A 23,661-nucleotide genomic window follows, 5' to 3' on the forward strand; every position below is an offset into this window, starting at 1 on the left:
AATATCCTAGGATATCGATTACTCAGACCGAAAGAATGCTCCACTTCATCTACAACTATAGTCACATGGCAAATTGGTTATGCACATGAACTGGAGTTGAGAGTTGTACCCTCCTGGCACTGGCAGTTGGGCCTCCTAACTCCTAAGCATGCCTGCATTGTTTATATTCAATAGACTAGTTACCACCGGCAAATCAACCACAATTCCTAAATGACCATTAAACTATATATTATAAAATGATACGGTACATAAAATCGAAAATTTGGAGCTGATGACAAAATTGCAAGGATGGCAAGTTACGCAAGGTAAAAATAAATAAATTAATTAAGATTATACTACCTCCGCCTCAAAATTTAAACCTTTTACAAGAATATGCATCCAGTAATAGGTTTAAATATTTTGAGACGAAGGTAGTATTATTTGAAAACGTTTCTTTGTAGTAAGGGTTCTCACCTAATTTCCCCTCCTATTTATGTTGCTATGTCATCTTTGTTCTGGTTACTTCTCAAACCTGCCACAAGCTTGCATGTCTTCAGGAAAGCATCTAGCAACTGCATACATAGCACCCGTATTACATTCAGTTGTTCACACTGATCATTGCAGGATACATGGATGCAAGCATATGCAAACTCTCTTCAACTGAGGGCATAGACGTAACAAGAGATCGAATGTATAATTTCAACATGCTGAGTACCTAAGCAGCATAATATCAGGACATGCAATACTTACCCCGGGATATTGCTGTAATGTAGGAGAGTAGCGATCAAGAGTTACATATATCTTCTCAAGAAGGTTTAAATGCGCATTAACCTTGTCGCCCAAAATGACAACCTGAACCACATAGGAAATATTTCAAGGCTGTCTCTTTGAATTTATAACGACACATCACATGCTTTTGCAGTCCAATAGAGCTTAATTATTCCATGAAGTAATCGGTGTGAAGAAAAAAAGGTACTAGTCGAGATTAGGGGGAGGGGTGTTGGATCATGATAGGACATCTGGATATGAGGTGTTTTCCCTTACTAAATGAGCCATGGGCCGTATTTATATATCAGTATGTCAAGAAGAAACCCACTACATGTGCAAGACTCCCAGAGGAAGAATATGAGACTAAAGAGTGCTTCCATGCTTAATCCCTTCGATGGTATTTGCACAAATAATCAAGCTCTCGAAACAGAAGAAGTTAGAATCCACCCTTGATTTGTGCTTAAATTTTTTTTCTGCTTTGCAAAGGTGAAGCATAGAAACCGGACAGGCAAAAACAGAAAAGTACCTTGGCTTCAGCTTTTTGGAGCTCAGAACGTCTTGTTTCTAGCACTTGTTTGTACCAGAGGCCTATTTTTGTTAGTACAACGGCTTGTCTGACCATGTGGTTGCAATGATCACTCAAATCCTCTGACCTGAAAGAAGCAATAATCACACCAAGTTATAATGGAGCATATTCTGAAAGAGAGAAAAAAGGGACAGCAGAAGTTGCAGGTCAGGTTTTGGTAAGAGCCAAGCTGCAGATTTCACAAGGAATAACGTATACACTTTTAAATCAACCCTACAAATGAATTAAAGATACTTTCATGAAAACTAGAACAAAACCATCTATTTGATACGCTAAATTAGCTTCGTGTTTTTAAGTAGTAGTATGTCGATAAAATTACTGATAAGCAAATCAAAAGGAAGATGGACAAACCTGCTTGCACTTCTTTCTACTGACAATTTTTGCTCAATCTCAACAAATTCCTTTGACAACTTCATAATAGATATTAAAATGCACTCGAGTTGCTTCTCTTGCTCATTTTTTGTGAAAATGCCATTATAATCGATATTTTTCTTTTCAACTTCCTTCAATGCAGCTGTAGCAATTTCTAAACTTGAGTTCAGTTTGACAAGTTCATCATATTGCAGATCTTGCTTGAGAGTCTCTTGTGATATTCTTGGTGAAATGTGGGAAGCCACCTCTATATCACGCAAAATAATCTCTGTACTCTCTTGTTTGATGACTTCTGGATCTTTCTGGTTATCTTGGATCGAACATTGCTCTAATTCTGTTATTTTTTCTTGTAACATTCGATTTTTTTCATTTGATGAACACAAGGCCTTCTCCTTTTCATATATCACAGCTTCAAGTGATATAAGTTCTGCATCAAAATTTGTTGCAGCATCATGCATGCTGTTCATAGAATCATCAAGCATTTTTCTTGTAACAGTTTGGTATACTCCATCCCTAACATCAGTTTCAATTCGGAGGTCCTCATATTCTTCTTTAATTTTGTCAATTTGTCTCTGGAGATCATCTTCTGACAACAACTGACGAGACATTTCTCTACTGGCTTCAGATAGCTGAGATGATAATTCCTTGACATCCTTCATATTATCTGCAAGCAAACCTCTAAGATGCTGGTTTTCATAATATAATGAATCGATTCTTTTTGCTGATATGCATCTTTCGTCCAGTCCATCGTGAGTCATGCACAGTGAAGGCATCTTTATGTTCTTCGAAATGATTTGGTCCATTCTCGAAATGATCTGTGGAATTTTCTTTCTTAATGGCTCAAATTCCACATCATTTTTAAGAGCAAGCAATCCCTTCTCCCGTTTGAATTTGAAGAGCTCTTCTGTCTTTTCCTGCAAGTCCAATTCATGCATCCTCTTCAATTTGCTCATTTCAGTCTTGAAATAACTTATGATTTCCTCTGTACTCATACCATTCAGATGCCGGAAATCAGATTTTTCCGAGACAACTATGGACTTCTGTTTCCTGAAACTCTTGTTTTCCTCAGCACGAGATGAATGATCCTCCTTGTTTTTCTTTCCAAAGAAGTTGTATTTCCATCTATTACTCCTGCTGCCTGAATTTTCGTGCTTACTATGAGCAATATGTGATTCTTGCAGTGAAGGAAATAATAGCTTAGAAAGAGCACCCAGATCATCGCGTATGCTGGCAAATTGAGTTATGGCATCCTGCCAATTCTTACTCATGGAGTTTGTCATGGAAATTTGCTCATACAGCTTTCTTTCCATCTCCTCTTGCAGGCCACCAATGAATTCTCCTATTGTGATGTTGATGATCTCCAATTGCAACTCATGCTCCAACTGGAGATCAGAAACCGACGAGCTGGCCATCTCCCTAGCCTGCCGGAACACAGCGGCCAGCAGTAACTTCAAGGCGTTGAACCTCTCATCAATCTCAATCAGCATCACATCAAGAGACATGCCCAGGTGTGTACCAATTATATATCCATTATCTGGCAATGCATAGTTTTCCAAGCCTGTCACATCCCCCTTGAGCCTATCAAGCTGGCTATCAACTTCCTGTTTCATCAAATCCATGAATTCTGCATCGAAAACGTGCCTGTCGGACCACGATACCACTCTTTTGGATCCTTCAAAGCAGTTGTCAGAGCTGGAGTTGGACTTGATGGACAACCATCTCGGCGTCAGCGCCGGTGAATCTTCAGATGTTATTGATCCGCTGCTAAGCCTGCCCCTCGTTTCAAGGAAAGACCCACTGTACAAGCCCGGAACGCTGTCGCCATGGTCTCGAGGCTGCTGCACAACGCCGGCTGGGAAAGCTGGTTTGTGGAGCAACGGGTTCAGTCTGTCAGTCAACACCTGCACCATTTTCGCACTTAGTCTGATGATGCAAGTAGATACCGAATTCAACCTTGAGATTAAATTAGACAGGATTGATTCCCGATCATAATAAGGCAAAGCTTAGCCTTTTTTGAAAGAAAAAAATGATTGCATAAATATACTGGCATCACACATGAGCTTGAATTCTGATCAGCTAGGAAACTACTGATCATCGAACATGTAACGAAGCGCACAATGAAATCCTGAATATTTCCAAAACAAATCTCAATTCGGAGATGATTCATTCGATAGTACTAGTATAGTACGAAGTACGAACTAAGAAATCGTTGGAGAGAATTCAACAAAAGAAAACCTAGAAAATGGAGAAAAATAAAGCAGCCGACGAACCAGCTCCCTCGCCATAATCAAGCAGAAGAGGAAAAGGCAACCAACGTATCAGCCGCGATCACAGCACGCAGGACTCAGGAGGAGAAGAGACGGAAATCGCTTACGGGCTGGACGGCCTCCATGGCATCCGACGACTCCCGCCGCCGCCGCCACCAAGTAGGCAGTAGCTGGGAGCCTGGGCTGGCTTCTCTACCTCCTTCCAGCGACTCCCTCCCCGGAGACAGCGCAACCAGGAGCGGCTCCTCCCATCCCCGCGAGCCTCGCCGCTATCGAGGGCTTCGGTTTACACCACCTGGTAACTGATGAACTTCCCAAGTCCCAACCAAAAGTCACTCTCGTACCTACGCGGCGGAAGAGACACCCAAAAGGCCAGAGGGATAAGCCGCCGCGCTCAGTGCGGCCCCTGGGGGACGACGGCGACGGCGACGATGACGGCGACGGCGACGGCGACGGGGATGGCGGCAGTTATTGCGACGGAGGAGAAGAGGAAGGCGGGGGTGGGAGTGGTTAGGGAGACGGCGAATGGAACGCGGCCGCGCGCGCCGCCAGGTCAGGGACTGATGACGTGGCCGCGGTTGGAATCGTCCAAGGGCTTGGCCGCGCGGGACAGAGCGGGTGACGTCGTCGGAGGTGGTGGACGGTGGGGCCGTGGGAGTGGGCTCGCTGCACCAAGATAGCGATGAACACAGCATAGTCTTTTTTTTTTTTAATTTAAAGTTAGAGATATGTTATCGGTATCTCAATGACATATAAGATCCGCATAAATAATGATATGTGAGTCAGAATAGCATATATCTAATTTTACAAAATTATAATGACATCTTTACAATTTTCCCTTTTTTATGTTTATACTTATAAGATAAAAATTAAAATTTTAAATTGATTTTGGGGGACATTTAATTTTTTGCCACTAAAGACGAGTGATGATAACATATTTGTCACTGGTTCCACATGTCATAGACTCATGAGAGCACATATGCCATAGACAACGAGTAACAAATCTGTTTTAATTACTCGTAAGAGTAGCAAAAAGTTAATTTTCCTTGATTTTAGAGTTTTTCATCATAGCTTATTTTACGGTATTTGGTTTTAGATCACTAGAAATACATATAAAAAAGTTTTATTCAAAAATTATTTTTCGTCTATAAATATAACGTTTGATTTTTTTCTCTAAAAATACCAAACAATCCCCCAATAATACTCTCTCCATCTATATATACATGGGATTCTAAGGATTAGTTTCATAAATATAAAATTGTTTTGTAATACTAGTCGTCATATATATTAATTCACATTTAAATTTCTTTGAACACATCCCTATGCTATATTCTCATCCCAACCAACATTTATTTAATAAAGCGCATGCTTGTAGTTTATTCTTATCCTTAATATTTCTAAATATAGAGAGATCATTTATATATTTTGGACGAAGGGGTAGCAAGCGGGCAATGGCAACGGATCTCTACTATATATTGCTCCTCCATTTTAAAATATATGACATATTTTATTTTGTTAAAATAAGAATTTGACTAAAGATTACTCTATTATATACCACGTATGTGACGCAAAAGTACAATTATAAAAAAATACTTTCAAATGTGAATCTTATATATATATATATATATATATATATATATATATATATATATTACAGGAATTACTTTATTTTCTCTAAAGTTTCCGTAAAAATTCCAAGGAGGCCTTCTATAGCGTCAGATGTTAGGTCGTGTCGAGATTATGCTGAGGCATGTTAACGTTTGTGGTGGCGTTAGGTGAAATAAACAGAAAACAGGTCATGTAATCTACTGTATACAGGACAAAGCATGTGCGTGTCATAAAGCGCAAGAGTAGTTCAGAATCGTATATTTTGTACCACAGCGATTTATATGGCCTCAGCATGATCTGAATAACGCCATTCATAACTACAAAAATGTGGCTGCTGATGGCAAACGATGATCTTCAATGGTCAGAACTCGGAATGGGGCAAGAGCAAGCTCAGCAACAAATGCAGGTATTGAAAAGAAAAACTCGCTCAGACGTAGTGAGATCAGATAAAATGCTAGCATCTGAACTTCTGGGTTTGTTTAGACCGAAAATAAAAGGTTGTGCTTTTGAGAGATATATTGGCTCAAAAAGTTACTAGGACTGTTCCAAGAGCAGAGCATGTTTCAGTGATCTTTAGGGGATTATATTAATGACTTGAATCAACAATATCCAATCAGTTTATATGCATAGACCATGACAGGTACCTAAAGTTCAGCTTCAGACAAAATACCTTACGGTATGGTCGATAGCAAAGGTTCCTGCTGCAATCGTAAGATTCGTAACAGGTAAAAGTTCCATGCTTCATTTCGTTCACCATGTGATGCCAGAAGCTTATGAATTACATGGGTGATGCTATGATTCATATTCAGGAAAAGGAAAAAGATGATTTTACACCACCCCTACAAGAATCATCAGATCATGCGTGACAGTCATAATCCCAGAACAATCAGATCCTAGTAAACCTCGACATGCCATTGCTTGTTCTTCTTGAGCTGAGATAGCTTCTGCTCCCAGCTCTCCCCTCTCTGCTCAGCAACTTTCTTGAGGGTATCCTGAATCCCTGGCATCATCCCCTTCAAACCACAGAAGTAGATGTGCGCGCCGCCATCCAAAAGCTTGAAGATCTCATCACTGTACTCCTCAATCTTGTCCTGAACATACATCTTGCCTCCGCTCTTGTTTTTCTGCTCCCTGCTTAGTGCTTTGTCATACCTAGAGATTCAACATGGGTCGTTTAGCAATATGTACAAATGAACTTAACATAAAATCTTTCATTTATGTGGTGCTCTCAGAAGTCAAAGCCCAATAATTCTATGATGGCATCAGCTGACAGAGGCATCTATGTTCATATTGTGGCACTTTTTCAGCCAAGTATGCATATAGTACTTATAATTAAAGGAGTTAAGACAGATGATGTCTAGCAACCTGAAATTGTCTGGATACTGCTTAAGATAGCTTGTGAACTCTTCGTCATAGAGAAGGCTGTCAGTGTTAGCCACACCCAGGAAGAGCCAGGCTAAGCCACCAAATTTGTACTTCGGAACATCTTCCATAAACATACGGCGTAGGTAGCCACGGTATGGAGCAACACCTGTGCCAGTAGCTATCATGATATGAGTCGCATTTGGGTCTTCCTCAGGCAGGAGCATTATTTTGCCTGATGGACCTGGTGTTCAGAAGGAAAAATCGTTGTGAGATACTTGTCATACATCATGCGCCACAAAGTTCATATAGAAGAACAATCCTACTAACAATAAAGGACTAAAAGAAGATTCATGTCTAAGATATGCCTAGGAAGCAGATATAGAAGAACAATCCTACTAACAATAAAGGACTAAAAGAAGATTCATGTCTAAGATATGCCTAGGAAGCAGATATAGAAGAACGATCCTACTAACAATAAAGGACTAAAAGAAGATTCATGTCTAAGATATGCCTAGGAAGCAGGAAAAATAGGGTGAAAAAGAAAACAAAAAAGATCTAGTACTGTATGCTGGGGCACTAAAGGCTCATTTTAAAAAAGACATAAACTAGAAAGCACTGCAAACCTTAGTAAGAAAGGAAAAGAGCAAGACAGGATAACCATATATCATGGCAGGGGCATGATCATATTAGAGAAGAGTGATTCTTGGAACCTTTGCTGCAGAAAGCCGTTATTTGTTGATTTGCTGATTGCTTGTCATGGTGGTCAGTGTTTAAGATTAATTTTATAACTTCATTAGAACTAACTTCTCTTAATGCACTCGAAGCAGAGTTCTTTTCTTCTCCCCCTTAATTTTCATCTTAAACTTTGTGTTGTGTACATATAAATGATACTGTAAACTGTAAAGTACGTACAAACTCTGAAATAGATAGTATACCAAAGGTGGGTTTCAAGGAAAAACATAACTAAGAACTACTTTTGCTCCACTTGGAGTTAACAGGACTTCGTAGGAAACTTAGAAAGCCTTTAATTTATATTCATCTTAAGATGAAAGAAAGCATCTAACCTGTCACTTGAACCTTGTCCCCTGGTTTTGAATTACATAGGAAGTTACTGCAGACACCATTTTTTGAGGGGTCCTCCTTGCCAGTTTCAGGATCATAATAAACAGCACGGCGCACACACAAACTAGTGGTCCTTCCATCGAATGAATCTCCATACCTTGTAGATGCAATTGAATAAAGACGGACATTATGTGGCGCACCAGGCTTCTTCGGGTTCTCCCCCTAACAGTAACAGGCAAAATTGCACAGGATTTAGAGAAAAGTGAAGAAGATGATGCCATGGACACGCCATTGGAACTGTATAATGTGTATACATCTCAATCTTCTATTAACAGCAAGTTTTCTCACCTAGGTTTGCAATTTTAAGCCATTGAACAGAAACTGAAAACAAATGCTTCCAGGTTTAAACCTAATATACTACGGCACTGATTAGCTTTCTCTTTGTAAGCTCCTAACTAATAGTGTCGTCAAGACTATTGTTTGGTATCTGTTGAGATAAATAGACTGTGGACTCCGAAACCAATAAAGCACAAGTATAATATTCTCTCTTAAAAAAAGGGAAAATGATCAAGAACATGAATTACTTACTGGAGGAATAATGCCATAACTTTGCCCCTCCCAGTAAGGCATATTGCCACCATGATCAATGACAATGTGGCATGTCTCTCCTGGCGCCTTGGGGCCTACGATCCTCTCAACCGAGACAATTGTAGCGGTGTAAGGCTCCTTTGGTTTGAATGTGTTGAGCGGCGGCTCCTTAGCACTCTCCAAATCAAGAGGCTTAACAGCAACTTTGCCTTTGCTCGCTTGCTGAACTGACATGCAGTGCACCTTGTTCACATGCCTCGGTCGTGCCGCCTTGCTCTCCCACGCCAATGCGGCACCAATCCATGATTTGCTGCCAAAGCTAACACTGTTGGTAACCTGAAGAACCACACAGGAAAAATCCAGCACAGTTTAGCACCGGCCATTCAAGAACGCCACGAGTTCATGACTCACATCCTTACTGAAGCAAAAACCCTGAACCCTGATGATCAATTTGCACATCGAGACAACACGAGACAGCAATAGCACGGCGGTTTCCTAGCTCTTGATAGCGCTCACTACTGAACCAATCTGAGATTTATTTGATATATTGACCAATTCAATTATTCAGAGGCCGCGGAATCACACAGGATTCCACCCCAAGAACCCACCCAAAAAGGAGCAAGATTTACCATCGGGAGACACCGAAACACGCACCTGGATCCCAGAACTCCTCACGCGGCAATCCGAGCCGGCGGGCGCAGAGACAGGCACCTGTTCAGTTCAGACACAACCACAAGAACGCGAGGAACTCAGGCCACCGCACAGCGCGAAAAGCGGGTGATCCAAAAAAAAAAAAACGGGGCGGGGGGGAGCCCGCCGAGGATGGCGCGCACCTGGGACGCGACGGCGGTCGCCATGGCCGATCACGAGGAAGGAAAGGAAGAAAAAGGGGGGTCTTTTGATCTGTAGGAGTACGGAGAGGAGGCGGGTTTATAGAGAGAAGTCGGGAGGAGTAAGCTGAGCTCTTGAGGTGGCGGAAGGGACGACTTAAGCAGAGGCTGCTGCTGCTTACTTTACCTGCTAATTGCGTGATTAGCCCGGGCGCTCTTGGGGTTGGTAAGTTTGGTGCTAATCAGATGCTTTCCTGTGTTGTTCTTTTGGGGTTTGGGCTTGAAAGATTTTGTGTGTTCTTTTTATTTGGGGTAATGGTAAATTTAGTACCAATTTGAATAATTGTTACTATAAAAGTGCCATTAGAGAATATTGTAAAAATATTATTAGTGTTGTTGTTCGAGTAGTATGTTTGTTTGCAAAATAGAAAAATAGGAATAAATTTTGCAAGTGATCCTTTTGATTTTTGAGATGTTGATTAGGGGATTTTGGTTAGCTGGAGGAAGCAGCAGAGGGTTGCCTGGCTGCTTGACCAGTAGAATGGTGGCTGTGGCTCCCTGCAGCTAATAAAATGGCCTTGTGGTGCCATCAAGGGTCACCATGTCTCTAGAGAGATGCATGCATGTAACCCATGGAGCTACCCAAGCCAGATGAATGCTACACATACAACTTGTATATTAGTACTATATCATAATTTGATCCAACGGTGAATAAGTTAGCAGGTGCATGCAAAGGCATTTTCCTGCAAAATGTGTTAATCTTGGCCAAAGAAAAAAGAACTTTTCTAAGGACAGTGGAAAAAAAAAACCTACGTTATCAAAGGGCTAGAACCTAGAGGCTTGCTCTTGCAGCAGTTAGCCATGTTAATGATCACACTGCAAATTTACAGGGGAAAAAAAACAAAAACTGGCAAATTTATGGCCTACTATGCTCACCAAATGTAATGAGAAAATGTAATCGGGTCATGCAACACCACAGATGAGAACCATGTAAAGCTTGTGCTGTTTTTACCTTTGTTTCTACATTTTGGAATGTTCACCAAAAGCTGAGAGCACTTGTGCAAAGAGCTCCTCATGTCTGTTGCATTTTTACAGCATCACAGGATAGCAAGCAGTACCTTTAACTACAACCAACATATTTCGTATCCTTCAATGGCCATCAGCCATTGTCTTTTTAAAGGTAAAAACTAAAAGTATAATCTTTTTGCTAGAATGCTAGGCTACCTACAGATGGACTAGTTCTGACTTCAGACAGATGATGAGTTGCTATCCTGCATGAGTTGGTACAGCCAGCTTCGTTCAGATAATCACATCCCCATGATGTGATCCAGGCCCCCATGAGGAGCTCCTCCCATGCCAGCCATAGTCATGTTGTGCAGCAGCTGCTGGAGCCATCGCCTTGTGACATGATCATCCTGCGCACGTAATATGAAGCTAGAATCAGTAATCAATTGAAACTTGCTGTGTAAATTATAGTGTAAATTGTTGTGGTAAAGCGACGATAAGTGGTAATTTCATGAGTTGCGAGTTGGGACACACCTGAAGGAAGTTGTTGAGGGTCCCATCTTTCAGCGCGGTGGGGAGGCAACTGTTGAGGGCTGTACATGCCCTGCAAAGATGAGAAGAATTACAGGCGGCTACAGACCAATTTCAGATTTAAATATTGACAGGTTCTGCATTTTGTAATCTGTATAGAAAATATAATGAACCTGCTGTTTTCTGACAGCCTAAGGTAACAACGAATTATGTGCTTCAGTAGTCTTGGAGAAGGTTGTTCGGCAAGTGCCTGAACCATCTGTGACAGAACACTGGCTACGGCAAAGAAACGTTCAGCGGTAGCACATATGTAGCGAAGCCCAACGTCATCAAGCAGAATCTTTTGAACAATAAAGGTGGCAACCTGCAATTATACCTTCATTGAATTAGCAAAATTGACAGAATAAATCCAGATTTGATAGATTTGTAGAGTTTAATGCTAACAGGTACAAGTGCAACATTGTTCAAGAACGAATTTTTGTTTTCCTTTTTATGACATTCCCGTGTAGCAACTTAGAAAACTGTCAAAACATAAAAATATACTTCCCTGTAAAATCAAGCCAAACAAAAAAGGATGCGAACTACAGAAGCCAACTATCATGGTTCATGACCATTGTAATATCAGGTTCCAACATGCCTTCAGTTACATATAGTGCAAAATAATCTGGCACTATAGTCTTATAGAGATAAAGGGTAGAACTGAGAAGAGTTTCACTCCATGTAATTTTGGGCTAGAATAGTAAAGCATACCAAGGAACATGCTAATGTGTTGTCAAGAGCTAAAAACAGAGAAGGAATAACAAGATAGAAAGGGTTGAGATAGGTAGCTACCAACCGTTTTTGAAAGTTCACTACCCATCTCCATAGTACGCAGACAGAGAGGAATTATTTCAGTTTGCAGCAGAAACCCAATGACTTCAGAATCATCAACCTGCATATATTGCAAAACAGAACAGTATTTAATATTAATTATTGTAGGATTAGTGATAATAAATATTTTTCTTATGGATTAATAATTTATTATTTTCATTCCATCCACCATATACATTCAACCAAACAAAGAATTGGCTCATCCTATCCACCCAATTGTATTATCATATCTAACAAAGCATGGATCGCCATATCTCATCCAACCTTACCCTTGAACCAAACGAACCCTTAGTGAATCAACAATTGGTTCAATCTTAAAAACCTATGCTTCATTGCTTCCACACAAGTAACACCCATATCATAATTTTCATAAAGTTCTGGCTTGCAATTACCTTCACAAGTGCACCAATCACACCCAAGCTGGTAAGCCTCAAGTATTCAAAAGGCCTTGTCTTGCTAGTAGTATTCAAGAAAGGGTACAGATACAGTGGAATGTGAGCTGCAAAGAAGGAAAATCAAGAGAGGAAAAAGGCTACTCACAATAACCAATCTGAGGTGTATAGCCACGTAGAAACAAACAATGATATGAAATTTTTCAGTATTAGGACTGCCATAGCCCATAAGTAGGCTTTTCTATATTGCTCACAGCTGAAACTAACTAGATGCTGTCAGCATTATTAATACTGTGAGTAAGAATGTATGATAAAAATATTGGGCAAGAGCGGAAAGATTCTTGAACAATGAGTATCATCATAGAAAATATTTAATAATTGCAATTAAAATGGCAGTACTCATTACCAGTCAAGAAAGGAATCCTCGTGTCACTGTGTGATGCAACACACTGCAATAAAAACACACTGAAGTTCAGAAAGCAACATGTCGTATTATATCAATTAGGGATGCTAAACTGATAGCACTTTACACCATCTCCCTTTTATGTATTGCAACATGCTACAGAAATGGCATTTTCTCATCCCATCATGAGGCACCAGTCTAAGTAGAGGTTTCTCACTGTCATAAGAGGAGGTTTCTTTCTCATGTAAACATGTACCTGAAGAAGTGCAAGTGCATTGCAGACACGGTTTGATGCCCCTGGCGATAATGTTGGGGGTGAAAGTGATGGATAGATTGATACAATCTCCTGCATGTTCCAAGCCACAAATAGACTGAATGAGAAAACCATGGAAGACTTGATGAATTTCATTTCGCAAGAGCCAAAATTCATACCTGGAGTAGTGCAGCAATTGTTCCATAGGAATGCCATAGGAGTGGAGCAAGATCCTGAAAAATCTCTCGCTTCTGGAAGGAGGGAAAATCCATGAAAATAGTTAGACAAGGAAATCCCTATTTCCAAAATGGCCAGGCGTGACTGCATGACGATAAACCAACAATGATTTACGAATTTCTGCTGAACTGCAAAGCGGAAAAAACTAATAAACTACCAGATAGGAGAATCTTCAAGAAGTACAGTAGTAGTACCATGACAGTCTTCATAATAAGGATTACGTCTAAATTCATAAATGAAACCAGATTGAGTTACTGCTTTCATTATCTCGTCTAGGGTGAAACAGGTTGAAAATTCCATTCACCATCCTATGTCCCAAGAAAATCTTCATACTCATAGGCTGCAAGGATTCATTTCAGGAAAGCTTTGCCTGCAGTCCTAGACAAGGATAAGTTTGTCGGATATGTAAATATTCTCAATCTTAAGAAAATTTGGTTGGCCTACCCTAGGCCGACCCGGCAAAAATAAGTTTGTCAGGGTCTGACTCGGATTTGGGTTTTCGCACATGTGAGGTACTGGTCAGAATCAGACATAGTTGTAGGAATCTGACTCGGATTCAGGGTGTCCGATTTGGCAAGTTTTGGGCCTGGGTTTCCAGGTAGCACTGATCAATGCACCACGTGGAGTTGTGGACTTCACCATTTTACTTGGGCCACGGCCCTTTTACATCTGCATGGTATCATGTCGGAAACAGTGGGCTCTTGGACCAATCCGTACAACCCACTCCCTGCAGGCCAACTTTTTTGGTGATATGGAAGGTAAACCCATGAGCTAAAAAAGACTAGGGAGCAAGGATATCTGATAAAACCATTAAACTGGAGGCTGGCCCAGGATCTGAATGCAAGGCTGTTGGAACACCAAGGTCTCATGCCACCAAGAACAAGATTTGGCACGAAGATGACATGGTGGCAAAAAAAATGAACAAGTCAAATTTTTAACTGCTCAGCAGCTCTGAAAACATTGGTATTCAGCTTTTCGTTGTTATAATTGTCAAATTAATTAAAAAAATGCTGTGTTCTAGATTTGTTGCCTATGACTTCAAACAAAAGCAAAACAAGCAACTTCATATTTCACATATTAGTAGTAACATGTCCGTGCATTGCAACGGGCCATATGGGAATAGGCTGGATGGCCAAAAGACTGAGGACGGGATCCAACAGATTTTTTTTTTAATGAACTGCTCGGTTTTTCTCGATTTCTCAAGGGTGGGGGTGGTTACGCATGCAACGGGGCGACGAATGCACTTTTATAGTCCAACTCTGCCTACTATTAATGTTTCGACTTTCCTTAAGCAAAAAAGAAGCAGTTTATGTTAGTGGTTCGTATAATCGGCTCTCTTTATGCTCATGCTATAGTGACATGGAAAATATCTAGTGACTACGTAACTAATCAATATTAAATGACAAAATTATAGGGCATGGTGGTTCCGATTTATAAATGCAGCTTTTGTTGGTCTTATATTATTTAGAACTCCCAATAAATTCCAGGCTGTGCCTTCGGCGGTTGAATCCTAACAGAATATAGAATACGACAAACAGCATTGTCCATTTTAATCAGAACAATCAAAACTAAAACAAATTAAGTAATCCAGCAAAAACACAAAATCGCAAGCTGAGAATGCCCTCTGGAGCTAATTTTCACTTTTGCAACCAGGAGCTATTATCAGAACAAATACATCATAGCATAGACATTGAACCAAAATGCTAATCCTCGATTACAAAGAAGGGTTATATGATTAATGATTTACCTAACTAAAATTAACCAAAGGACTGCAGAAAATCCCTAGATTCTCTTCATTACCAGATATGGGCAGGCAGAATTAAACTAGTTGCTCACCTCTGCAAACAACGAAATCCCAGAGAAGCATCCTCCGACCTCCGTAGAAGGAGGAAAGTACAGTTTTTTTTTCTACACCAAACACCGATCAAACAGTACATGGAGCAAGCTATTTACTCCTAGATTAATGGCTATGTGAGCCGATCTACGTTCAGAACAGACTAGTAGCATCGTAGCATCAAGCGCCAATCTACTTTTGCCTAGACAGAGCATTACATCACAAAGGCTGCAACTTTCGGATCCCGCCACATGGCACGTACAGATTCCCCAAATCTCACCATAAAACCTCTCGCGCCAGAGCGATCGATCGGGAGAGAGAGAGAGAGAGAGAGGAAAAGATCAGAATTTTCCGCGGCGGAGGCGGCGATGCGAGAGAGACGAATAGCATTTCCCGACGAGGCGGGTGGCGGGAGGGGGAACCTTGGAGAGGTCGAGGAGGGCGTTCTCCCGCAGCTCGGGGTCGCAGAGGTCGAGCACGAGCTGCTCCGCGGACGCCATCTTCCGGTCCTTGGCGGCGGCGGCGGCCCCGGGGGCCGACGACGACGACGACGACGCGCCGGGCGACGGCGGGGGCGGCGAGGGCGCGGCGAAGGAGGCGGCGCCGATGGAGAGGGACGGCGGCAGATTCGCCATCTCGCGGAGACGGCGGCGGTGGAGTGGAGAGAGAGAGGAGTACCCTAAAAATGAGAAATTAGCACAGGAAAATTTGTTTGAAGGAGCCAGACGTTTTTGCTAATTACACCCTACTTGTTGCTTTAGTGCTTGAAGAGTGTATTTTTTTTAGAAAATTCTAAAAATCGTAAAGAAAAATATTGCTACGAGGTGTTTGGCTCAAAGACATGCTTGTTAGGCACCTTTTCGCTGTGGCCTACTGGCTTATACGGAGTATAGCCTTAAGAATAATTTGCTTTTGTATTTTGTAATCTTAGTGGCACAAAGTTTAATTATATTGAAAAAATAGGAAAGATCCCTGAATTATTCTAAAAACAAGTTGTAAAAATAGATTTTATTGTAGCTTAGAGCACACATAATTATTAATACACAGTACATAGTTGTACATATATTTCATGGGTTTTTTAGGCATGGATAGATTCAGCATGAATGTTGTGGAGCTCAAACTCCCTAACCGCTAGATCCCTCTGAAAAATAAGAGGGATGTGAGGAAAAAATAAGGAAAAGAAGAGTAAGGGGCTCACGAAGTAAGAAGATAATCAATCCCCTCTTTCTTCATTGGGTTGCATACACCCATGTTGTTTAGGTATGCACATTATATAATCTACCTGAGAATATGGGGCATACAAGGTTGCTTCGCTGCAAATGAGAAGTCATTGTCGGTAACTAGTGGCATATCTACCATGGAGGCTAGGGGGTTACTGGCTCCGCTACCAGATGACATAGGTCCATAGGAAAAAGAGTTGAAGTTGTTTTTAAGATCGAAGAAGTGCATATTGAGCACGTACTATTATCTTATTTTCTAGATCCATCCTTATCGATAACGCATGAATGTCCTCTACGGTGGGTGAAAAAAATAGCATATCACTACTTACTCTCTTCGATCTATTTTTTCCATATCCATACAAATCCAACATGGTAGGATTTTAGGCAAATCTAATTCATCGTATATACCCTCATAGACCAACTAAGGCCGCGTTCGGCGACTCATACTACTAACACGTATTCCCTTTTTTCGCATGCACGCTTTTTAAATGGCTAAACAATATATTTTTAAAAAAAGTTATATATGAAAGTTGTTTTAAAAATTCAGATTAATCTATTTTGTTATATCTTTATAATTAATAATTAATTAATCATATACTAATATGTTGTCATGTTTTCCCCCCCAAACCAACTACCCAACATGGCCTAAGTCAGTTACACAAGTTTCTAAAACAACTACTATCATTTTAAAATCAATCAACTAGAAGAAGATGTACATTTACTTTGTTTTGTTACCATATATAAAAACATGTTTTTTAATATTGAACATCATTGCACCATCCTGATCTAATTTGCTTGTTGTTTGGGTAATGCTATTTAAAGGATGCTAAACTTTCCAAGGAAATTAGGGTTTCTTTTCAAACTTTAAAATCATCAAAATATGGGGGTTATAAGACAAACTTCAAAAATTAGGGTTTTCTAAACATACTAATGTTTTAATTAATTTCAGTTACAAGTTTTTTTTCATTTTCATCCTTGATCTCAGCAGTTCTTTTCTTTCTCTACACAAAAACATGGGGCTCAAACTAACTTTCCTAAAGAGAATATTACACATGGAAAGGCCACAATTTAGTAAGTACCAAACGGGGCGAAGAGTAGAAAGGCCCATGATATCTTCAGCTCGAGAGATGAGGCCCAGCTGATCTCCTCCCTTTCCCTAACCGTAAGGTTGTGTTCATCCTAGACTGAAAAGGATTACTTTTTTATAGTTAATAGACGATAAAATTATTTACTACAAAGAAAAAAATCTAAGATTGTGAATTTCTATATAGAAACTGTTTTAAAAACTGAGGAAATAACTCTAATCGCTTAAAGTTCAGTCTTTTCTCTGTTGTTCCAGAACTCTACACGCTTGAAATCTCATTTGGTGTTTGGAGCTTGAGGAGGCAGGCGTAAGTATCTGTCAATAGCCTATCTTTTCACTTATACTTATACTTATAAGTTAAAATTAAATTTTTGATCTTAAATTTTAAATAGATTTTTATGTTTTTTCGCTATAGTTTATTTTTCAGCCTTAGTTTTTAGATCAATAAGAACACATATATAATTTTTTTATTCATAATTTTTTTTATTTGTAAATATGTTGTTTGACTTTTTTCTATAATAAGCCAAACAATCATCCTGAAAGTTTCTACTTTTGTAGCTCTGGAATACCCCGTGGAATTCTGCTATGTTGTGTTCTGGTGTAGTGTAACGTTCTGGGGATTGACCAGGCGTGTAGAGAGAGGGTATGGATACGATGCGATCGTTTGGTTCTTCTTTAGTTTAGAGAAATATATGCTAGCAGTAGTTAGCATCAGTGTGATGGAGAATGTAAACCTTGATATCAAGCAATGTTTATCTACCGTGTAGTGGTCTTGGTTGTATCAGTATGATGGAGAATGTAAACCTTGCGTGTACCCCTGATCTAGGGCAAAAACTCTTGGAGAGTGGGCTGGGGTTTGTGCATAATGCTTACTCTTCTTATTCCCAACATTTTACCTCCTAATCACCACTCACCAGCATAAGTGTGAATTTGGTTGCATCTACATATGTATGCACATCTGCTAACTGTAGCATCGTTCATTTCTTAGCTAATTAACCGGCTGCTTAAGTCTCAGTGCATACAATTTGTTCTCGACTTCTCATTGATGGTTAGTTTGCGATTCTTTATTGTAAAGGTGGAATATCTTGGTTCTCATGAACTTCCACTTCTTATATTCGAGAAAGGTAGTGAGCTGTTCATGTGTTGTCGTGAAGGTAAAGAGTCGATTCCGTCGTTGTAAAAAGAAGAATCTCATTCTGGTTATAAAAAAACCTAACATTTGGGAATGCTTTCCTCCAGCCAGGACTATGGTGAGGAATCAGAAGGCTTTAAGCCTTTAACACAGTGCAGGAATATGTCAAGTCACACTGGAGACAGTCCTCCAGTATCTGGAGTTTTTAAGATGCTTCTAGCCAAAGTTTAAATTTGTCAAGTCCTGGAGCTTATTTATTGTGAAAGAAAGACTGAATTTGTCGAATGAGGATTTTGTTTCTAGTGCTGTCATGGTCAAATTACCAGAGATTTGAGATTTATTGAGTTTTCACTACCTGTGCCACGCTGTTGCCAGAAACTGGTAGCTGAAGCTGCTCATGAGTGATGTTTGAGCTTGCATGATCTGTTTTGCTAAATTGTGTGGTGATCATTACAATGTTGAGAAATCTCTGTTTGATCTCTACAATGTTGACATTATCTGACCCTCTTTCCGTTTCACAATGTAAGACGTTTTAGTTTTACCTATATTTATATGGATACTGATGAATCTAGACATATATATAAATTATATATATTCATCAATTGATGAATTTAGACGAGGCTAAAAAGTCTTACAATATGAAATGGACAATATGAAATGGAGTTAGTATATTGATATCTCATCGCGATGTGTTACAGTGACATGCCATTTTCTGATTCACTTGGCGTGTACAGGGAAAGCATCGTCTGCCAATAGCTGATTGAAAGATACTGTATTTTCGATATGGATATCACAGGCTTGCTGTATATGCGTTAGACTGAATCATATCAGATGGAGCAGCAACCACTGGAATTTTGCAATCAGTTGCTAAACACACCCATTCATCTATATGCGACTAGAATTTCAGTTATGTGAAGTTGCAAACTGCGTATGTGGTAACACAGGATTCTCATCCACCAATCAAACATAACCTCCACAGCAGCACAACTGTTAAATCACTGCATCTGATTCGCATAGATTGAAGCTTATTGAATTGGTCGAAACCAGGTATAGCAGATTGTAGTCACAGCACAAAGCACATCGTCATACTTGATTAGTACATTCAAAATGCGGATATTGACACCATCTAGTTGGATTAGTACATTCAGAGTGGATATATAGTCTTTCGTTCACCAGTCCATGCCAAGATTCCTTGAGGTAAACAGATCTTCAACGTAGAGAATTACTGGTCCAGATGCTCTGACGAAATTCTGCATTTGAACCTTTGCCGAGTTTTCTGCAGGGGTAAAATTGTCCAAGGTCAGAATAAAATCATAGCATGGTTAGAAAGAAACGAATATATCTTAATGTCAATTCGATCATTACATTTTCCTACTCTTTCCTGGGAATTGATTATCTCATATACACCAGATACTAATACATGTAGAAAAAAAATAATATATCTTTATGTCAATCCAATAATTCATCTATTGCATTTTTCTACTCTTTTATGCGACTTGATTAGCTCAACACCAGATACCAGTCTATGTACTTACGTGTTACTAGCTCTCTTATAGCAAACAGTTATGCAAATATAACAAATTGTGCTTGCTCTCAACATGGAGGTTTAGAGAAATCAGACCCATCACTCACCATCTTCATTCAGTTTCTTCAGGAGCTGAGATTTTGAGGGGAGGGCGTACATTCCAGCAGCAACAGCTTTCCTTATGGCCCACCCGTGGTGAGGAGCAAAAACCTGAGCATAAGCCTTAGACGCTGCATCCCTTAGAGAGTTGCCCCTGAAATTATAATACAATAGTTTTGATCACATTGATTGAACATCCATCCAAGAATACCAACTTTAGAATAACTGCAAAGGCAAAAACACCAATATTCGGTTTGAGAGCTCCACTTACTCTGTAACCAGTATTTGCTCAAACAGAATTTTAACCATATCAATCCCACGCTTAACCCTCAGTAGATTTCTAGTATGACTCCCAGCTTGCCTGACAGTGCCCTTCTGAATGTCCAACTCAACCATCTCAGGCAATTTAGAGATTGACTTGGATGCCTCCAACAAATCATCAACCTGCACTCAATTCAGAGGAAGCATATCAGATAATAGTACAAAATAAAAGCTTAGAAAAGCAAGTGACGGTTAAAGAGGTACTCCCTCCATTCCTTTACCAAGTCATCTAAAAGAAAACGAAGGTAGTAACTAAGGGGACGCCTAGCCAGGAACCAAAGCAACACCATCACCAAATTTGCAGAAGTACAAGGCTTTGATAAATTGAAAAACTGATTTGCTAAATGGTATTACTTGAGAGTAGCTGCAGTAATAGATAGGATTCTAACGCCAACTACTGAAAGCATCCACAAGTCAAATTAATCACAATATTTGGATTAGATGATCTGATCTGATCGAGATGCATGTGCAGTCAAAGTGGTAACTCAAGGGACGCCTAGTTAGGAACCAAGTAACACCATTATCAAATTTGCAGCAGTAACAGGTTTTGATAAACTGAAAACTGGTTTGCTTTGCTAAATAGAGCAGTAAACTTGAGAGTAGCCGCAATACTATAGACATGAACCTGTCATCAACTACTAAGAATTCACCAAGTCAAAGCCATCGCAATGTTTAGCAGTTTAGCTGATCTGATCCTGATGCGTGCGCGCTCATCCTTACTTGATACTTGATCTAGCCATCTAGGCGAGAATTCCAGATCATTTCGACACAATCCCCTACTCCCCTAGCCTTAAGCAGCTCAGGTTCAGACAATCCCCTCAATCTAACCACAACGACGCAGGCTAGCAAACAATTACGCAAACCTAAGCAGCAAACGAGCTCAATCGAGGCACCAATTCCGACGAAACCTCGAGGAGCAGGAGCAGCAGCAGCAGCAGTAGAGAGCAAAGTGCGCGTGAGACTAGGGGGGCTTGCCTTGGCGACGTAGTCCATCTCGGCGAACTTGAAGGCGATCCCGAGGCAGCCGAAGAGGACGGAGACGTTGGAGCAGGCGCGGGCGAAGGCGCCCACCTCCATGGCCCCGGGCCCGGGCTGCTGCTGCTTGGCCACCGCCTCGAGCTCCTCGAACGACGCCGCGATCCGCCGCAGCGGCTTGTCCCCCTCGCTCGAGCCCATCCCCTCGCGCTGGCTCGTCGCCTCGCCGGAATGGTGGGCGCGTCTCCCTCGTGTGCTTCTCTCTCGCTGGGGAGGCGGTGGTTTTACGCGTGGGTGATTCCGTTGAAGTGGGGGGCGAGGCGACGGCGACGGCGACGGCGAGGCCGAGGTGGATGGGAATCGAGTTCGTTGCTGCACTGGGCCGGAATATTGGTGTCGTCTCGGCCCATCGGATGGACCCACGTGGAAAGAGACGTGCCTTCTGGTCGATCCTCTTCCTAACCTGAATATTTTGCTCATTTCAAAACTTATAGACTTTCTAGTCGCATATTTATTAATTGATCTGGTTTTATACGCGTATATATTTATTGTTATATTTGTTTTATATTGTAGGGTTTTCTAGTTTTATCTAATTTTATCAATTGATATATATATATATATATATGATTATCTAGATTTATTAGTATCCATATGAATCTAGGCATGACTAGAAAACCTTACACTGTGAAACCGAGAGGATAATATCTATATACGTAAGCAATGTTAAAAGGTTGTTATGAAATAGGATTAGCTAATTCTATCTTTATTATAACCAATCACAACAATATTTCTTTTGTTTAATTTGTTGTACATATTTTATCAACCCAATCCATCACCACAATCATTCATTTAATTTCAATCTAACACAGGGAAAGTACATTAGAGCACTTACCGCCTCCGCTTAGTCTTATAAGCCAAAATTTAATTTTCAATCTTAAATTAAAATTAATTTTAGAGTTTTTTCATCTTAGTTTGTTTTTTAGCTTTTACTTTTAGATCAATAAGATTATTTACAATTGTTTCTCTTTCAAATATGTCATTTAATTTTTTTTCCAAAAATAAAAAGATAACCCCCTAAAACTCTGAGAAAAAGCAATAGTATGAACCTGCAAAAAAATCATTGTACAGAGTATGAACCCTGGACAGATATTGAACAGATGAGTCTACTCTGACGGCTGTTTTACTTAGTTAATTCTTTTTTAATTAAAAAGTTACATATTCTACTAACATTGTTAGGTTGTCGGTAAGATTCTTTGAAGCTCTTCTACGTGGAATGCATAAATCTTGCAAAATGCTAAACGTAATCAGTGACATGGCATAATCCTTGCAGATCATAATCAGTCGATCCATCATCAAATCTAGCAAGGACAGTTAGGCCTCGTCATTTTGCTCATGTTAATATTTACAAGTCAAAATTTAAAATTTTTAAATTTAATTTTAGAATATTTCCATATTTTTCAACGTTTGCCATAGTCACTAAAAATAGTATATAAACTTGTTATTCCCAGATTAGCTTTTATTTAGAAATAAACAGTTTTGACTTTTTTCCCCCTCTCTTCCGGCAGTCTTTCCGACGGAGAGCTCCGCATCACAGTTCATCGACATGAACATCACAATATTAGCTCGTTCAGCCATACAGCCACTACATTTTAGGGCGTCGATGCAACAGGGAATTTAGTATGAAATTTCAACTGTCAGACGCACAAATGTCCACGAAACCAAAAGTCTTAAACAAACAGAGGTTGTAAAATCTTCTCAAGGCAACATTGAAACATTCGTATACATATGTTTCATTCATTCAGTATACATATGGTTCATTCAGTATACATATGTTTTTTTTAAAAAAAATTATTAATATTTACCAGCAAGAGTCAGATTTTACATGTCAATCACCATATATCCGCGATTGCAGCGGATCATAAGACTGGGGCGACAAATAACACATCATCATCCTCAGGCCAAAAGAAACAACGAACAAACCCAATCCAATCAAGGAACCACAGTAAACCGAAGCCAACAAATCATCACAAGAGCAAATCAAAACGCATTAGCCATGGGAGTCAGATCTGATAGCATGTCAATCAGCACAGGCCCCGGAGCTGGGATCCTAAGACTGGGGCGACAAAATTCACATCATCACGCTCCTCCCAGCACAGCGATGCAAGATCGACAAGCCCAAGCACCAGCCGAAAATCGTGGAGGAAACCTGAGGGGAACAAGGAAAGAGACGGAGAAAAAATCGTGGAGGAAACCTGAGGGGGATAAAAAAAGACGGAGAAAAGATTCAGCGATTGGTTTAGGAGGAGGAACACGACGGCGCCGGCAAAACCCCCCCTCCGCCCTCGGTCGCCGCGG

General features: G+C 40.3%; 4 protein-coding genes and 2 non-coding genes across 6 annotated transcripts; all 6 read right to left on the bottom strand.

Annotated features, from left to right (window-relative positions):
• Nucleotides 1–60: 60 nt before the first annotated feature.
• LOC102712981 (WPP domain-associated protein-like) lies at nt 61–4,452 on the bottom strand. The gene is made up of 6 exons (XM_006651821.3): nt 4,080–4,452; nt 1,685–3,606; nt 1,274–1,400; nt 730–831; nt 454–551; nt 61–152 (listed from the first exon to the last, which is right to left on the bottom strand). The coding sequence occupies exons 1-5, from the start codon at nt 4,095–4,097 to the stop codon at nt 471–473; spliced, it is 2,250 nt and encodes a 749-aa protein (XP_006651884.2). The 5' UTR covers nt 4,098–4,452; the 3' UTR covers nt 61–152; nt 454–470.
• A 1,784-nt stretch (nt 4,453–6,236) lies between these two features.
• Nucleotides 6,237–9,568, bottom strand: LOC102699575 (ferredoxin--NADP reductase, root isozyme, chloroplastic). The gene is made up of 6 exons (XM_006650623.3): nt 9,429–9,568; nt 9,250–9,306; nt 8,596–8,931; nt 8,010–8,229; nt 6,946–7,186; nt 6,237–6,732 (listed from the first exon to the last, which is right to left on the bottom strand). Exons 1-6 carry the CDS (start codon nt 9,450–9,452, stop codon nt 6,474–6,476), a joined length of 1,137 nt encoding a protein of 378 aa, XP_006650686.1. The 5' UTR covers nt 9,453–9,568; the 3' UTR covers nt 6,237–6,473.
• An 848-nt stretch (nt 9,569–10,416) lies between these two features.
• Nucleotides 10,417–15,656, bottom strand: LOC102699850 (CCR4-NOT transcription complex subunit 9-like). Its single transcript, XM_040522485.1, has 9 exons — nt 15,373–15,656; nt 13,059–13,130; nt 12,883–12,972; nt 12,630–12,672; nt 12,224–12,330; nt 11,797–11,892; nt 11,135–11,325; nt 10,965–11,034; nt 10,417–10,840 (listed from the first exon to the last, which is right to left on the bottom strand). Exons 1-9 carry the CDS (start codon nt 15,583–15,585, stop codon nt 10,733–10,735), a joined length of 990 nt encoding a protein of 329 aa, XP_040378419.1. The 5' UTR covers nt 15,586–15,656; the 3' UTR covers nt 10,417–10,732.
• A 3,659-nt stretch (nt 15,657–19,315) lies between these two features.
• Nucleotides 19,316–21,669, bottom strand: LOC102700128 (accelerated cell death 11). Its single transcript, XM_006650625.3, has 4 exons — nt 21,307–21,669; nt 20,282–20,454; nt 20,019–20,164; nt 19,316–19,662 (listed from the first exon to the last, which is right to left on the bottom strand). Exons 1-4 carry the CDS (start codon nt 21,505–21,507, stop codon nt 19,556–19,558), a joined length of 627 nt encoding a protein of 208 aa, XP_006650688.1. The 5' UTR covers nt 21,508–21,669; the 3' UTR covers nt 19,316–19,555.
• A 1,505-nt stretch (nt 21,670–23,174) lies between these two features.
• On the bottom strand, nt 23,175–23,261 carry LOC121054065. Its single transcript, XR_005811530.1, has one exon. It is a non-coding gene; the product is annotated as a small nucleolar RNA U31b (small nucleolar RNA).
• A 102-nt stretch (nt 23,262–23,363) lies between these two features.
• Nucleotides 23,364–23,450, bottom strand: LOC121054066. Its single transcript, XR_005811531.1, has one exon. It is a non-coding gene; the product is annotated as a small nucleolar RNA U31b (small nucleolar RNA).
• Between the last annotated feature and the right edge of the window lie 211 nt (nt 23,451–23,661).

This window comes from Oryza brachyantha, chromosome 3 (assembly GCF_000231095.2).
Source record: "Oryza brachyantha chromosome 3, ObraRS2, whole genome shotgun sequence".
NCBI classification, from domain to species: Eukaryota; Viridiplantae; Streptophyta; class Magnoliopsida; order Poales; family Poaceae; genus Oryza; species Oryza brachyantha.

Coding starts and splice junctions, on each gene's coding strand:
- LOC102712981 (XM_006651821.3), bottom strand. Junction 1,401..1,684: donor GTAGAAAGAAGTGCAAGCAG/GTTTGTCCATCT, acceptor TGCTTCTTTCAG/GTCAGAGGATTTGAGTGATC. Junction 552..729: donor CATTACAGCAATATCCCGGG/GTAAGTATTGCA, acceptor CTATGTATGCAG/TTGCTAGATGCTTTCCTGAA.
- LOC102699575 (XM_006650623.3), bottom strand. CDS start 9,452: ATGGCGACCGCCGTCGCGTCCCAG. Junction 9,307..9,428: donor CGACCGCCGTCGCGTCCCAG/GTGCGCGCCATC, acceptor TGAACTGAACAG/GTGCCTGTCTCTGCGCCCGC. Junction 8,932..9,249: donor TGAGGAGTTCTGGGATCCAG/GTGCGTGTTTCG, acceptor GTGGTTCTTCAG/GTTACCAACAGTGTTAGCTT.
- LOC102699850 (XM_040522485.1), bottom strand. CDS start 15,585: ATGGCGAATCTGCCGCCGTCCCTCTCCATCGGCGCCGCCTCCTTCGCC. Junction 12,673..12,882: donor ATGCACTTGCACTTCTTCAG/GTACATGTTTAC, acceptor TTTTTATTGCAG/TGTGTTGCATCACACAGTGA. Junction 11,035..11,134: donor AGGCTGTCAGAAAACAGCAG/GTTCATTATATT, acceptor TCATCTTTGCAG/GGCATGTACAGCCCTCAACA.
- LOC102700128 (XM_006650625.3), bottom strand. CDS start 21,507: ATGGGCTCGAGCGAGGGGGACAAGCCGCTGCGGCGGATCGCGGCGTCG. Junction 20,165..20,281: donor GAGCAAATACTGGTTACAGA/GTAAGTGGAGCT, acceptor TTATAATTTCAG/GGGCAACTCTCTAAGGGATG. Junction 19,663..20,018: donor GAAGAAACTGAATGAAGATG/GTGAGTGATGGG, acceptor TTACCCCTGCAG/AAAACTCGGCAAAGGTTCAA.